General features: G+C 43.0%; 1 protein-coding gene across 2 annotated transcripts in view; it reads right to left on the reverse strand.

Moving 5' to 3' along the window:
- The window catches only part of fto (FTO alpha-ketoglutarate dependent dioxygenase), a 123,092-nt gene that overhangs the window by 62,356 nt on the left and 43,095 nt on the right, over window positions 1-17,641 (reverse strand). Inside the window, exons 8-9 of one of the 2 annotated variants that reach the window (XM_086189056.1) lie at window positions 13,933-13,995; window positions 4,462-4,586 (exon numbers count right to left, since the gene is read on the reverse strand). In XM_086189056.1, the coding sequence (XP_086045182.1) occupies window positions 4,462-4,586; window positions 13,933-13,995 (188 nt within the window). The remainder of the gene's footprint in view (window positions 1-4,461; window positions 4,587-13,932; window positions 13,996-17,641) is intronic. The other variant, XM_086189067.1, reaches the window with a different exon arrangement.

Here is a 17,641-nt window from a genome sequence, read left to right on the forward strand (position 1 = left end):
TATGCATCCCCTCAGGGGTGCTCAGGGGTGTGCAGACAACATTGGTGTGGTCATCCCCGGCTCAGCACAGCTTCAACTTTGGGTCTCGGGCCCCTGTGGGCCCCCAATGACCCTTGGTTTTGATGACAGACTGGGCCTTTTGTGTGGCAGCGCCCTGTCCAGGTGAGGACAAGAGAGGATAACAATTGCAGGAAACATAAAGCTGATGGAGGCTAGGAGACAGCCCTACGGGGTCATGGGTCAAGGGTCAAGCTGGACAGCTGAGTGATGAGTGCAGCTGTGAACATGTGGTCCTCCTTTTCGGTTCTCTATGTTAGCTGATGATGCTGTTTTGGAATGAAGACTTCACAAACTCTTAACAAGTTAGGGAAAAGTAATGGACACAAATTCTGTACTATGCCAGAGATTCTGAGGGTACGTACATACAAACAAGTATGCCAAGTATCTTTGCACGAGATAAACGCCTTACATAAGTCAGGTTTAGTTGTGAAAACTCTAAAACAAATATCACTTATAAACCCTCAACTTTCTTCATTCAGAATTTTCTTCCCCTTTCAACTTGGCATAAACCTAAAATGCAGAATTATTATTTTTTGCCATCTTTTCTCACCTTTCTAACCAGCAGAGGAGCAGGTCTCCAGTGCTGATGAAAAAAAACCAACCCTATTTCAAACTGGTTTAAGCATAACTCAAGCTCTTTACACCATGAGAACCAACAGTAAGTGTCTCTACACAACTGTGACGTCTTGATTCACACATCCTGATCCAACTTTTTCCGATGCCAAAGGTCATTTGTTGTCTACTCTCCTACCGGCCCACGCTGAGGGATGGGAGGACAGGCTTTGCCAAGTCAGGCACAAACCCTGCTTGGTTCATAAACACCTCGGCCTGTCACCCCTCCTCTCTTTTCTCCTACACTAAGGTGAGTTGGGTTTGCACTCTGTTAATCTTTCACTACAGGACTGCTCTCTTTTATACTGGCCCTCTGGAGAACAGAGAAGGGGAATGAAATAGGGGTAGTAAAGGACGAGACTGGATAAAAGAGCAGGAAGAAAAAGCTATAGAGTGGGCCAGATGGGCACCTTCACAGTCCATTTATCAAACCCAATGTGGCCCTCCCCTCCCCTCCCCGCTGCTCTCATGTCCTAAACCCCCATGTAATTCTGTAATGATTTTCATTATCATATAATGACCTTACAAAGCCTACAGCAGTTTGCATGGTCAGTACAAAACTCACAGCTGTTCCCTTCAATGTTTGCTCGGCGGCTGTGACAAAGCTTTTTGTGTTGTTTTTTGTTTTTATGTCGGTCAGAGAAGTGACCTTTAGGCTTTGGGAGGTTACGTTGAGGTCACCTCGTCGAAGAGGTTCAAAGATAGCCGCACTATAAGCATGGAGTCGAGATGGCATTACACAGAGTAAGTGCTGTAAATATGGTGAGTTCAAACATGGCACTTTTCAAAATAAAACTACATAAGAGATAAAGGGATTTTTTTTGGGGGGGGGGGTTTAAAGTATTTATCAGACAATGGATCCTTCTTTCCTATTTGCATATATGTGGAACAAGAATTACGCATTTTCTAAACCTAATATTTTCAGTGTCTGGTGACTTGAATGTCTATTGTACTGGTGGCACTAGGATATGACATTTCCTATCCTGCTAGCCCTGTTCCCTGGAGATTGTGCCTTGCTCTTCAATCTGCACTTCCTGTGTGGCATACTCAATTGCTCTGCTACGGTACAGTCACCCACCCAAATAATAATCCATCTATTTCCTGGGTACTCACAGGGCATTTACCGAAGGGACACGGAGGGCAGCATCTATCAAGGAATTCACCATGTGCATTGGGAAAACCCAGTTACCAGAAAAGCTCATAAGAATAAAAAAGCTCCCATAACTTCGTTGGCTCAGAGTGAATGAATGCACTGCTTCTGCTGGCAGGGTGAGCTGATGCATCACTCACTCTGAGTGCCTATGAGTCACTTGTGAAGAACCGCTGGTCACAGGGTGCAATTTTTCTTTCTTTCTCTCTTGCTAGTGCTGAAAATGCCCGGGAAGCAGAAAATGGCCAGTAGCAGGCCCACGTTTCAGTGCACAGAGTGCTGCTTTAACTGGTGTTTAAGAAACAAAAGTCAGCAAGAAACTTAATCAATCAGTGCTGGTTGTTTATGTTTATGTGCCTCTAGCAAGAGTCATCAATCATGCTTTTTTCCCAGCCTTTGGTGCTGGATGGAAACCATGGTAACAAGAGCTGTATTATGATAAAAGCCTGCCTGTTGCATATTGTGTGGAAACCTAATTAGGATGCCCAATATAAATGAATCAGAAAATTAATTTCAAATGTCCTATTGTGGTGAGTGCTTTCATGAAAATAAATGAAGGTTTCAGCCAACTCCAACCTGTGCAGATTGCACAAATATAAACTTCTTCCCCCCACAAAGAACTCATCAGCAAGAAATCTCCAATCAGTACCAGTACATCTCACTTAACATTGCACCTAGCCATGTGTTTAGTTTTGTGTAAATGCTATCTGTTGACAGCCACTTGAAAGGATGACCCCTGGCTTTTTGTGTAGTGGGGGCTGGGGGTGGGGGGTAGTGGTGGATTAGGGTCGAATATTTCATGTGTGTAAAAGGGAGTAGAGATATTGGGAGCAGCTGGAGTTCAAACATGTTGTGTGGGACGTTTGCCCTCCTTGAAAACTAATCTAATCAGTCTTTCATTGCTGATAGAGTAAACCTCTGTCTACCCCGCTGACAAGGACGGAGCATTTCCTGTCCTGCTCTATGGAAGTGCATGTCAGGATCTTAGGCGGGGCGGAGACAAGTCTACAACTAGACGAGGTTGGAAGGTGGTAACGCTGCATTGTGGGTGGTAGAGGGACAGTCAGGATGCGGGACAATGCGAATGTTTGGTTGGGGGTGGGTGTGGCAAGATGGTTTCTAACTTTCAGCACCTGCCACTGGAATGCACAATCAGGGCCGCCTCACAACTTCAGAGATGTGAGGTGGTGGGCGTCGACACAGCAAAGCAAGGTGTTATGGAAACAGCGTGTTTACAAGGCTCATCTGGAGGGGGCACGGTTAAGGGTCAACTAGAGGGGACAACTCGAAACAGACGGGCATCGTGAACACATCAGTGCAAAGCTACGTGTATTTCAGATGATAGGATGTTGTTTTTGGAATTTTCTCGCTAACTGACTCGCCCCTTGGCACGTTTCTCGAAGGCTCTGGATAGTGTTCGACTAAAGTGTGTGTTTGTGTGTATATGTGTGACACTGAGGTCAAATCTGTTAAGAGACACAAATGTGACGGTAGATCTGGTTTTTACATCCATGCCAGTGTTTGTGTGTGTCATTGCTGGTGTTGAGGGGTGAGTGGTGGAGAGAAGGAACAGCTAAAATAACACAGATGCATGTATGTGTGCGTGTGTGTGTATGTGTGTGTGTGAGGCCTTTCTTTATCTGAATGAATGGCCAGCGTTCTAATCCCTGCGCTCTCTGCTCTTATCTGTAAGGAAGGAAGTGAATGGCGTTATCCAAGACCCACGTGTCAGTTTGATCGCTGTGAGAGCTGCCAGGCCGAAGGAGCACAAACAAACACCAACCACACCACTGCATGTCTGTGGAATTCACATCAGGCCTTTAGAGGGAGGGACTGTCAATACACTCCCACTGAAGAATGATGAAGGTGATGATTCCTGGTTACTATGTTTGATGATATCATCGCACTTAGTAGTGAGCACATGTACTGCACGAACTTCTTACCCGACATCTAACCTTTGGCTTTCATGAAATGGAAATATTTTGTGATTGAGGAAATCTGCCATCATTACATATATGAAGGCACACAAAAATATTATAAAATTACCCATCCAACAGTTTTACAGTAAAAATGCACCACATGCCCACCTTGTTAAAGATTTCTGGATTACATGTATTTGCAAATGGGCGGTATGGTGGTTGGCACCGTCGCCTCACAGCAAGAAGTTTCCGGGGTGGAGCCCGGGCTCGAGGACAACTCCTGGGCAGAACATGTCCCCTTCTCCTCCAGTACGAATGCAACCAAGGCTTCAAATTTTCCCATCATCCTGGTCTTTACTAAATACAGGAGCAAACCATCCTCCAAAATATTTGTGATTTCATGAATGTTGCTTGTAGGACCACCTCTGAGATTTTGCTCACTTTCATCAATGCAATAACAGCCTTCTAGTGTCAAACTGCACATACACCTGTCCACACATAGAATCTCAACATTCAACTGTAGGAACAGGAAGAAAAACAACATTTTGACAGGAAGGGAGACTTTTAAGTTAAACTTTTATGTGTATGTTGAAGATTTGGTTCAATTTGAGAGCTGATGCTTGGTAAAGTGCCTGCCTTTGCCTGTTTCTCACACGTCCTGTCAGAGATTCATTTTCGATGTCCAGCGGAAAGAAGAAAATTGGAGGTACATTGTGTTACCTGTCTCTCCATGTCTGTCTTTGCTGGTGTCTGTCTGTCAAGGCCGATAGGAGGGTCTCTGCCATGTCTCTCCTGCCCTCCCCCGACTGGCCTTCCTCCTCCACTTTAGCCAAGAACAGCATCGTCTGCAAGAGGGAAGTAGGATATACAGCAGGTGAATCGGGTTGGAGAGTAAAAGTTTAAAAACATGACAGCAGTAAGTAACATTAACTGTTATCAGAACTATTATTAGCAGGTTTAAAGTGAACATTTTTAAAACCATGGTGCTAATTACAAAGTAAACACACTATTAGTTTGGTATGATTTTTTTATGTGCTAATTTCAGACTTTAAAATTAAATTCTTATTTCATAAAAAGGGTTTAAAATTATTAATAACTAAGTGCCTTTGGCCAGTGCATGGACAGGCAGTTTATAAACATGACTTGCACAGGTTTGGCTATAAATAAATTACAGACACTTAAGAACAGATATGCTCGTGCAAGCGGTTCTTCAATGAAGATTATTTTTCCTCATAACAGTGCCTTAAAGGAGGTTGGTTTGTTTACTTTCCACTAAATCCTCTGCTAAGTCACATCAAAACTATGTGACTCTTTAAAACCTTCCCCTAAATATTAAATGACATGAAATCAAGCGGAAAAACAACTCCCTCCATCCTTGATTCTGGGCCAAGACTGCATTAAAACATCCCTGGGACGGCATCGCACAGTAAGTCTAGTATAAAGTCAGTTTCACATCAGAGGATGGGCAAATTACACCCAATATTAGAGTGTGAGTCAATTAATCACGTCCTGCACAGCACTGTGTAATGTGTGAGTATCCCCTGTTGAACATGAATTACAGGCCGGCTTAAAGTGTGACGTGGCACATCAGTGCTAATCTGAGACATCCTGGCAAACCTTCGCCTCCAAGTTCTCAGCAGCCTCTAAGCTGGTTGAGAGGGAGTCAAATGAAAAAGGATCTGGCAGTCCAAATTAAATGCAGTGCTGTCAGCCACACTCAAATCCCTCTTTACCCTCACCGTCTCCCTCTTCTTCTCTACCCTTCATAGACTCTCTCCATCTTTGAATATCCTTAAATGTCCCCCCCTCTTCTACTAGCCTCTGAAAAGTGATGGATCTGTAACTCTGACTGACTCTGACGCCTTGTTAAGAACAGTCTCTTCCTGTCACATCCACAAGTCAAGCGCATTCATTTCTTCCTATTAACAGTCACTCGCCTCCCCAGTCATCCAACCCTCTTTAAAAAAAAAACCACAATGTAAGAGAACCTTCATTTCTTCTCCTCTCCCTTTTTTTAATCCCTTTCTGACAATCTACCTGTCTGTCTTAATTCACGTGAAGAAAGGTATGATTGTCTCTGTGTGCGTTTCCAAAGGAGGAGAATGTGATTTGCAGACAGAGTAATACACTTATTTCCTTTCCACCACACAGGACAGGTGTCAAAAAATGTGGCAGCGTGTGACCGATTACACCTGACTTGGAGGAGACACAAAAAATTATGGTGACCAGGAGGAAGCAGGACCAGCTATGCTCCCTATGGAAACTGTACCTTTCAGTTTGGATCAAGACTCGTCCTACTGGGATGAGTGACAGCCTAAGAAAGTGCCAGATAGTGCATTCAGTGAGTATCACTGTCTCAGCTGCTAGACATTATATTGCTAAAACACCCCTGCAGTGCAGCTTCAGCGTTTCAATCACAGCACTGAAGAACAAGTCATATGCAGCTGATCTGAACTCCGCTCTGACGTGCGTCTGCTTTGGCTCCTCCCACAGCTGGCCAGGGAATGAAATGAGAACAAGTTGCACCAAATCAAAGACAGAGCAGTCCGGTGAGCTTCTTCCAACTGTTGTGTTATAGCCAATAAAAGCTGCACTAAATTTACTGTGAAGAAGACCAAACTAGAGACAAGTTCCATATGTCGGTACGTCATCGCACCTATAAATGCCTTCAAGAAGGTTTGACAGACAGATGCCACCAAAATACCTGAAGTCTGACCACTTTTTTCCACTGAGCTTGTAAAAATAGACCAGTAAAATCCTCTGCTTTCATAGTGGGTGTAGATGGATATGCTTGCCCTGGAAATCTTCTTTATATATTTGTTTGAGACTAATTTCCTTGATTGTCAGTACCTCTACCAGAGCTGCACTATGTGCATTATTTAGACTATCAAAGCGATTGTGTAATGATTTGTAAAGTTAGATGGAAATTTCAGTGTAATCATTCCCAATGAAAAACCTATTCAAACGACGTGTCTGTAGAATGCGATGTGAAGGCAGGACGTATATGCAGCACCACAATATCTAATTTATTTATTATTTGTATTTTGACACGCAATTAAGTCTTTAACAACTATTGCACCATCTATGCATCATATCATGATTTTGATTGGTTTGCCATTAGTTGCGCACCCCTAACCTCTCCTATTGTGAGTTGATGTTGTCAACATCTTAGTACCCATGCAATTGTGTGTATGTGTGCTGCATGCCAAAGTGTGTTTGTGTATGATCTTGTGTTTAGAAGACTCGGTGTTGAGAGAGGCCTTCCGGTTTAGCCTCAGGCTGCTCCCCAGGCCATTTAGACACCCCACTGGTTGTTTACTGGTCAAGCCTGGCTTCAGTCAGCCCTGGCCACACCACGGCCCTTTGTCTCTGAGCCAGTGTAAGCAATAATCAGTCCCCTCTTTCCTTCTATTTACCCCCTGATGGCAGTAGCTGTCTTCAGTCTCCATCTCTTGCAGCCTGATTCTGTCCACAGATGTCCTCTTGACCCAGGCCACATCTCGAGGTGAACCAGAGGACAAAGAGGACCTGGCTACCCCAATGGTTGGTCCCTAAACCCAAAACTCAACCTTGTCTATTTTACTAGAGATAGGTATAAACATTTCCAGGCCTTTGCAGGAGAGACGTATATAAACAAACACAGAGCCAGGCTGAGGTGATATTTTGGTTGGTGGAGACCAGGAGTGATGATAGTGTTCCAAGCAAAAGCAAGCTGGAGGGCAGCCTGGAGTAGCTTACTAACACCTCCAGCGGGGGCGGCATTACAAAACCAACAAGCATCTGTCTAGTCCATCATATAACAACATGTCACACATTCAGCATAGAATAATCAAATGGGAGGGCTGATTTTTTTCAGCACACTATGCTGTATCATCACTTAAAAGAGAACGAGGTTAAAAACAGATGCAAGCAGGACTGAGGGTTTACACTCCATAAAACTGTGCTAGGTGACCAACGGTGTCTCTGAAACTGTTAACACCCCATGAAAAGCCTAAGCTGACTACAACCAGGACTTCAAGAGACCCTGAGCCCTCCTACGCTCACTGGTGCCCTCTTATACAGGAAACCCTTTGTGTATACAGGCCTCCGCTGCTTACAAACACCAACATTAGACTATTTTAACAGGCAGATTCAGGTCATTTCTGCACCAGAATAGAGCAGCTCAAGTATGTAAGTGGTAAACACATTCACAAGGAAACCGATCAATCCTTATAATACGTTTTTTTTTACCGGCTGGTGATAATTAACCAACATGGTGCCTGTCGTCGCAAGTGCACACTGGAAACCTCCATGTCGGTCCACCCTGCCACTACGGTTGAGCCCCTTTCATGCTGACTTCATAATATCTTTGGGCTCCAGCTCAGAAAGGCAGAGATGTCGATACAAAACCTGACTAGACCGGTAATTTGCCAACATAAAACAGCTGGTTGGTGCTCCACTGACAACATTATACACCCTGGAGCCATTGAAAGCTTGTCACCTCCACAGTAACATCCGTGACTTTTCATCATCTCGGCCACAAAGTCAACCCATGTGTGCTCAAGTAGACTCTTAACATCAGCCAGTTGGCGATGTCGAGCTTGAAAAACAAGACTGCAGCAAAAGATATAAAATAATAACCACAGAAACACTATGCTGAAGAAAATTTAGATCTAGACGGATAAGATCTAAGTTTTAGTTAAAACCCTCCGCTGACACCTTCCCATAATTACTGCCAAACACATCAGGTGGAGTATTTGGCCAATCGCGTGCAAAGAATTCCAAGTTTTGAATCAAATCCCTTTCTACAAAACTACAGACACTCGACTGACATTTGCCACAGTCTGATTTCATACACAGAGGGGAGGGGGGACGGGAGAGGGGGTGTTGGCAGCCTCTTAGCTGTCTCAATCTCTTTCTCCCTTCTAATACAAGAAACCAATATCACTTTGACCGCTGGTGGAAAAAGGCATCAGGTACCTTGCTCGGGGTAATGGATAGCTTCTGCTCTCTGATATAAACAACTAGGGAGCTGTGATCCTGCCAGGGCCGGTTGCTGTCTGGACGAGTGATCTGAGTGTGTTTGCAGCATGCCACCGTCAAGTTACTTTGCTCCTACAGGGGAAGGGGGGACTCTCAACTGGGGGGAAAATTATATTAGCCCAGGAAGAAATAAAGCCAGACTCCATTCACTTTCCTGTGACATCACACTTGTTGTCATAAAAAGTGTGTGTGGGTGTACAAGTGTGTTTTTTCAGTGTGTGTGTGTGTCTGTTTGTGGTCAGAGAAAGCTCAAAATAGGTATCATCTGAAATTAGATTTGTGCTTTTTCCATTACACATGATGTTGGAAATATTGCAGGTCAAGACCTGCCTTCCAGATACTGAATCTCCACAACTTTGAAACGATCAAAACAAAACTGAAGAAAATGCGAGAAGCAAGTTCTAAATATATTTTCTCTCAAAAACAACAGTCTTTGTGTAACCATCATTATCCTAAAAAAAACTGTTCAAAACTGCAGCAGCTCTAACACCAGGATCCCACCAGGGCTGGCTGGACCACAGTCTATGATGTGGTTTTGTTCCAACCTCCTTGCGGTTTCATATCAAACCGGGGAAATTTCTAAAGCAGAGCGGTGTCTCTGCCTAGTCCTGAAGTTTCGGTCATTTTTCTCTTTGAGCTTCCATCTTAGATAAGAAGGTTTGATGTGGTTAAATAGTTTTGGGGGTTTTTTGTTAGTTTTAATTGAGATTTTTTTTCCAATTTACTCACTTCTTTAAAATTCAACAATGAATGCTTTGTTGCTACTGGTCAACCTGACAGACTGACAGATTTCTGGCCTTGTTGACACACTGATATAGTCATCATAACATATACAAACAGGAGTCTTTAAGTCTGTCTTATGCTGTCTTTGACTTCCTGGTCTGAGTAAATTCATACTATTTCTGGAAAAAAAAAAAGTAGATGCAGAGCAGAGAATTGCTTCTGAGCTATGCTGCTACACTCCAGAAGCCAGACATTTATAATGTCCAAGTTCCTTTCATTGGTCATTCCAGAAATTTGAGAAATGCCCGAGATGTTTAAATGATGAAAAAAGATGATCAAGATAATATTAATCTAGAGTTGTAACTTCAGCGTGTTGGTGGGTGGGGTTGTTAATGTGCTCTGGCTATCTCCGCGGTGATGGAAACCAAGGCCTTTGTGTCAGTTTGACCCTCACAATGTTGCAGAGACCATCAATTATGTCAGCTAGTAAAATAGGTTTCGCCACACACAGCAGATTATATGGAGTGTAAAACATTAGAAAAATGTGTCTGAAACATCAGAGAAACATGTTTGAAGTGACACAAAGTGTGTGTGTGTGTGTGTGTGTGTGTGTGTGTGTGTGTGTGTGTGTTGTGTGTGTGTGTGTGTGGGGGGGGGGGGGGTTGGGGGGGGGGGCACTCCCAAAAAGGGAAGAGCCCTGACAAGTGATTTTGTTTGAAGGCATTGTAACACAGTCAAGTGGGCAGGGATGCTTTCTATGGCCCCAATGACCGTCCATCTTCTGAGTAGAATACAGGCGGCATGGAAGGACATATGCTTTCCACAGGGTCAAATGAAGCAGAACTCCCAGGCTTTTGTGGTTCTCCCTTTTGGTAGCAAGAAGAAAAGGCAAATCTGTTGTTGGGTCGTAGTCCCAATGGGCCCACAAAAATCGCATAGAAAAATCACCAGCCTCATGGTAAAGAGTGTGGATACAGTTGGCTTTAATGGCTAAACCGCGTAGCTCTTTTCAGAATTAGTTCTCCCGTATGTAGCGACGGTGTGCGCACAACGCACTCCTCACTGGTCTGGCAAGAATGCAACACCCATCCATCACACGACAGCTTTGAGTGGTGACTCGACTAATTCGGGACAATGAAGAAAGAGCTGGACAGAGATGTTTGTGATGAGCGTGACGCTCAGGCACCTTCTGCTCTGTTGAATTCCTCTTTCTCTCTTTCACTATATGGAAGTCTAGATTCTGGCCAGATAGCAGATTGTGATCAGCCCCTCACTCTCCTGCCAGTAAAAGCTTTTTGCTGACTGAAGCCAGGGCCAGCCTTTCTAAACCCCAGAGTTACAGTGTAACACACACTGCACCATAATGCAGGGCTTAAGAAATGCTAAACCAATAAAAAGGGTTTCCATCCATTTAGGCATAATTACATAGAGGAGTCTTGTTTTGGGGTGTGGGGGTGGGAGGCTGTGTCTGAAGTGCCACTAACAAAGTTTTGATTGACTACGAGACATCAATAACCTAGGGATTCTTGGTCTTTTTTCCCCTTCTGGATGAGAACCACAGAGCTGTTGCAGAGGAACTAAACAGGGTTTTTTGTATGTTGAGTCTGACATCAAATGTAAAGAAGGTGCAGAGGTGAAAGAGAACGGATTGAGATCTCTGTTCTTTCAGTGTCCTAAAAGGCCATGAGGTGCATGAGCTGGTTTTAACCTCAAGATATGAGCTTGAGGTAATCATGTAAGTCGTCTTCTGCGGAACAGACAGAATTCAACCATTCAACTGCTTCAGGTGAGACACCTATGGGGAGGCACAACCAATTAAAATTTAAACAGAAATCTTTTGTTAAATTGGTTAAAAGGCTAATTGTGTCCAAATACCACTTAAAATCAAATATAGTGGTGTTGCAGGGATGTCCTACTCTCATCAAATTCTACAGACTTGGGAAAGCGTCTTTGATACCCAATAAAATCACATTTAAATATGGTTTTCAAATGCGTTTGGGGCCTGGGAATGCAGTAACACACTTGGAGATCAATTCATTCCCATTTTGATCCCAAGTTTACTCAAAGTATAAAAAACTTTTGCATCAGAGTGCAGATACACTAGGGACATTGTGATAGCAAAAACGAGCTAACAGGCTACAAGCGAACTGGACACCAGGCTCTTGTTATCTCTGAAGTATTCCATGGCTATACTCCATATTTGTGACTGTCAAAAACAAAGTTTTATCACCGTAATCTAATTAGAGGACATCTCTATCATCTTACAATATTATAAATGCCAGAAATCTGTATGGGGAAATGAGGTGTAAACATCACATGAGGCCAGGGTTACCTGTGTCCAACTAGCAGCAATGGCAGAGACAGTTTTTCTATCAGTGCTGGAAGCTGTCAGTAATGGAAAGGGACATGTTGAGTGTTACTAAACACACTTGATTTGTTTTGCCCGCTGGTGTGTATTTGTAGTAAGTGTGATTGCTCCCCACCCAACGAGGCTGATGAGAGCAGCTTATAGGTGTTTATAGGACTGTTAGCCAGGAAAGGATGCCGCCCTGCAGCTCTCACCCAAATAAAAGAGCCATTTATTACATCCAACATGACCCTCTCATTATACACAAATAGGAATTAATGAGCGCTATATCGGGCACTCCCAGTGGAGCGAAGCAGGCACGCTAAAGGACTAGCGTTAATTATACTGTCCTACATCTCACCCATTTAACACCACCTATCAGAGATCTCTATCTGCAGGCGGAGGATAGGATGGTGGAAGCGGTTCACTACCTGGGAAGATGGCCACTCAACACTTCAAGTTTACTTGATATTTGTCAAAGTATTCCTGCAACTTCACTCTAGCATTTCCTGTGACCTGGATTTACATCATAATTGTTTCTGATTAACTAGAAATTAATATGTCTGACCCCCCCACCCACTGTTTTACCCACTGTTTTACAGTGCAACGGGTAATTGTGACAGCCACTATGGGTAGGTGTGTGTGTGCGTGTGTGTTTTTGGCTTTCAAAACCACAAAATCACATACAATATAGATATTTAGTTTGATAGCTATGTTCCAGTGGGCATTGTCTGTGTTTCTTTTCTAACGGCTGCAGGCTTCTCGGAGTTGAAATGGGTGAGTGGGATGTGAACCTCACCTTTAGGAACGCTGGTAAAACTACAAAAACAGATCCCAGTGTTGATCCCAAGTTGATTTTCCTTTCGTTGGTCAATGCGGAGAGAATCTGTTCTGCCAGCAAACACAGATATCAGTTTGGATTTCTTTTGGGTAATCCTCTCCATCTTGTTTTGGAAGGTGCAGAGACTGAAAAACAGGCATGAAACTTGCCAGAATGTTCCCAGGACCTGTGTTTCCTAACCGACTGTACCCACATGTCTTCCTCTGCAGAATCAGCTTTTCATTTCTTTGTTTACCTTCTCTCACACGCTCCGATTCCAACTTAAATTTTTAGCGTTATCTCTTTGTTGCCGTCACCTCTGATAACGCCACACCTTCCCTCCCTTATTTAATCTTCCCCGTTCCACCTCCCTAAATCCCCTCCAACCCATAACATGATACAATAATCAACATCTTTTTCTTCCCTTTTTTCGCATCTCTTCAAGCGAATCAAACAATTTTACACTGTCTTGCCATCTGGATCACCCCATCATTCCACTCATTGTTTTCAAAGAAGATTTTATGTACTTAAAACCATAACACCATAGATGCTCGAGTGATTTTATAGAATTAGATGTACTGAGGTATTGAGTGCTTGCTATTGTTCCCTGCGAGTTCCAATATTTGAAGTGAAAGCTGATTAAGGATCAAATCTTCCTCACATTATGCCAGAACCCTTCTCAAGCAAGAAAAGATGAAAAGTTTCATATTGGGAAACAGTGATTTTAATTAGTAGCTGTTGGCCTTGTGTTATTGTATGAACAACATATAACACATATGAGATTTCTGAGGAGGTGTGTTCTATTTTTGGTCCTAATTGGAGTAACAGTTGCGCTCAAACAGAAGGATTAAGTATAACCAGCGCAAATGAGTTAATAAGATGGTATCTATATTGGAGCAAAGTCCAAATAAGCAGGTGCAGAAGTACAGAACAAATGTTTTTTGACCCTGAACATTCCTTAATCATTGCACGGATGCGTCCTTAAAATAACTGATCGACATCATCCTCAACCTACTGAACATAAATGTGTGATAACGGCTTCTTGAACCTACCTGTAGGTTTCGCAGGCCAATTTTTGGCCGTATTTTGGCAAGTATGTGTGATTTTAAGGGCATGCTGTAATCATATATATAAAAATTCACTAGCATTTCCTCCAGAAAAGTAAGGGCTGTACAATTTTTGCTCAAATGTGAGTCCCAAGTTTTTCCTCCAGAGAACCGAGATCAGGCTTCTCTCATGTCTCTTACATTTTCAATAAAATTGCACTCTCCTCACGTACTTGACTGGGCTTTAAACAGATGGAGTAACACATGGCAAAGTGATTTTCTGGTGATGGTAATATCTGGAAGAAATGGAAAGAGTGAATTGTCAATATTTAAATGAAAAAATAATAACCTGTATGTGTCTTTTTTCTCTTTTAACTGTCTTTGTCACTTTGACGCGACTGCCTGCAAGAGTAACAGTTCCACCTCAGCAGTGGCATAACTGCGTGTCTGCTTATATATGAAATAATAAGTACGTCAAATGCTGGTTAGTGGTTATGTTTCAAGTCAACTCTCTTTCATGGTTATACTTTTCTTCTTACACACATTAACACGCACCCACAGACACACACCCATGTACACACACTCCCCTTCATTGCATCTCTCTGTGTTGGTATGACACAGGAAGAAGCAGGGCCCTGCAGCCAACCCCGCCATCCGCACTGAATGCGATTAAACTGAGCAATGATTAATCTGGGCTGCCCCATAATTCCTCTTTACCACTTTAATGGATGTTATCTCTCCTCCTCTGAAGGCTTATCTTGCTGATCAGGGCCAAGGATGAGGAGAAGGAGAGGGTAAGGAGGGGCTGGATGTGGGGGGAAATCAAACCAAATCCATACAGAGGTAAGTAAATGAATAAGTAAATAAGTAAGTAAATAAATAAATGCAGGGATTGAGGGAGCTACTAAGCGGATAAGGCAGATCAGGCTCTGTAAAGTGCTCATTTGTTTTCTAAGAAGACGAGACAAGCTGCTTTCAAAGCCTGCTGATACAGTAAAAAACACTGTCAACATCACAATTCACAGACAAACAAAATAAATTATCCAAACCACTGTCAATACATTTTCAGCTCCTAACAGTAGCTCATGGTCCTGGCTACAGACACACAAAAATGAAGGTTTTGTTGTTTTTTTCCCCAAAATTTCATTTCATGAATGGCAGTGATGTAATGAAACACCATTGTTTGATTTGCGGTTTCATTTTGAAATGACCCGAGCCGGTAACAGTTGTACATTTCACAGATACCTTCCACACGCAGTCATCAACGCCCAAAACAAGTTGACTCAGGCTAAACTTGATTGTACAAAGTTTTCCCCCACCTCCGCTAACACTGTGTCCTGTTACTGGAAAATAATTACACACATTCCATACTGAGTTTGAAAGAATAGAGCGTGGCATTAAACAACAACGGCTTTGAAATAAACAATTTAAATTAGTTAAATGTAATTGTAGCAGTTACATTGATTTGATTTACATTCAAAAACTCTTCTTCACGCTCGCCGAGTGAAAACAGCACCGTCCTCTTCAAGTTTTCCTCAAACTTTCCATATATTACTGTACTGGTTTGTGTGATTTTGTCTTTCCAAAGGTGTGTTTGTTAAGGTGTAAGTAGACAGGGTAGAAACCTGTTCATAGCTCCTTTTTTCCCCCCATTTCAGCTTACAGCAATGTGGCAGTGAGATTCTGTCGTAGACAAACCTCTGTGGGATTCTATTCACTACCAGTGTACATCTTTAGGTACAAAGCTGCGGGCTGCATTGGCTCCAGGTAACATAAACGCTCCCTTCAAGCCACCGCATATCTGCCCATGAAAATTCTCTAAAGGGGTTTAAGCATTTACGCAGAACACTATCAGGCACTGCCGAAAATTCAGCTTACCCTGTTGAATAGGGACTTCAAAGAGAATTGCAAATACCTTTGCACTGCTACATTTTCTCCTTTTTCTCGTCTCCGCTCTCGCTCTCCCTCTTCCTGATTCTTTTCATTTTATATTTCCAAACACAAGCTGCCGCGTGATGTAAAATGTATTATCAGCCATATATTTCCCCTTTAAATGAATAATAACAATAATCTTTGAGTAATTTCTTTTTTATACAGCTGTGTCTAAATAGGGCAAAGCAAGCGAGCTAATATAGAGCCGTGGGTAAACAAGGCTGTGCAATTATGAACGTGTGGATTAGGCCTCTAGTCTATGTAGTGCGATAAGGGAAAACAGCTGCTACGAAGCAGGTAACTGCACACACTGACTGTCAATGAACTACTATGCAGCTGCACATTTATTGACACTGTAGACACAACGTACAACAACACCTACGTACAAACAAGCCCACATACATATAGAAACACATGCAGCATATACAGAGGGATAGCTTTTCCAGGAAACCCCCAAAAACTTGCCTGAAAAGAATCCACAAGCCTATCGGAGCACTATGAAATGCAAAACAATATGATGAATAAAAACAGCTCGATTTAATGTAGGAGATAATAAATGGCTTCATAATGAGCAATGAAAATGCTCTTTAAACACTTTACGGCTTAGTTCACACTTTGATTAATCCAGGCTCCATGTGTGCAAGTGGGTATAAAATTCTGCCCAACTATGCAAGTAAAACAGCGAGTGAAAGAGAAAAATGACTGCTGGTAAACATCTGCAACATGATTCAGTTGTGGCCTCTAGCTTTCCACATATGCTGCCCCCCCCCCCCCCCCCCCCCCCAGCTGGACCAGCACAGCAAGCTCTTCGAATAATGCATTACAAAAAATTGCTCCCTGAAATTATTTATGATGAAACGCACAACAGAAACCATAACATTTATAATGTTTTACAAAGCCATCAAATAAATGGAGAGGGGATTAATTGCCCTGGCTCGACCTTAAAATAATTATTTTGAGCTGTGCAACTCCAAACTCCAATGAAATTGATACACTTTGATAATTAGATTCTTGGCACTGACCCGTTGAAGTCAATAAAGGTTATTAAGGCCAATTGCTGTCTAAACGCATTACGGGCAGGGTAAACTGTCCGTCGGAGGCCCCTGCTACTCCAGCGCCAATATGATAATCCATTCTCCGTCCTGGGGGTTTCTTCCCTAGCGCCTGTGTCTCCACTCTGCCATACAAAACCAGATTGGATTCGCTTAACCTTTCCAGGACTTTGATCAAATGAGCTCACACTACAATAACATTTACATTGACCCCCACCACCACCACCGCTGCCGTCGCCACCACCACCGCCTCTCCTCCTCCCTCCAAAGCACACAGCCCCTCTGTTCTTCTCCCTTCTCCTTGTCTCTCTTTCTGTCTCTTCAGCTGTCCCTCAGCACCACACAGTGGGTCAACAACCAGTAACCAATAATAATCAATAAGTTGTCGATTGTCTGCTGTTATGGGGAGATGAAATGGTCGCCACACATGCCGCAAAAGCCCGCTTCCATTATGAATCAGAGGAGATACATTTTGTCACACAATGAGAAGAAAAATAGTGTATAGTGCATATATGTGTGTGTGACCAAACTGTTGGAAAACAGGGAGTGACAGGCCGGGTGAATGGAGACGAGGAAGACATCGCCCTGATACCACTTCCTGTTTTGTACATCTTGAAGTATACAAATGTATTCAACTGAGTGGATCCCATTTATTATGAAAGTAGATTAATATCCTTGATGTGTGTTGAAAAGATTTCCATCTACAAGGCTCGTTCTCCTGTCAAATGAGGGAGAAAAAGCCAGAGGAAGAGACAGATATGGAGGAAGAGCATGGAGCAAGAGAGGGAGAGAACAAGAGACAGAACATAAAGAGAGAGGGAGAGAGAGAGAGGGAGGGAGAGAGAGAGAGAGAGAGAGAGGGAGAGAGAGAGAGAGAAAGAGAGAGAGAGAGGAAGACGGAGTGCATTGAAATCTCCTTGCATCCATGGTGGCTTTTGAAGTTGTGAGATGAGCAGCC

This window comes from Aulostomus chinensis, chromosome 2, assembly GCF_037954235.1.
Source record: "Aulostomus chinensis isolate RoL2024-O1b breed Wild chromosome 2, RoL_Achi_v1.0, whole genome shotgun sequence".
NCBI classification, from domain to species: domain Eukaryota; kingdom Metazoa; phylum Chordata; class Actinopteri; order Syngnathiformes; family Aulostomidae; genus Aulostomus; species Aulostomus chinensis.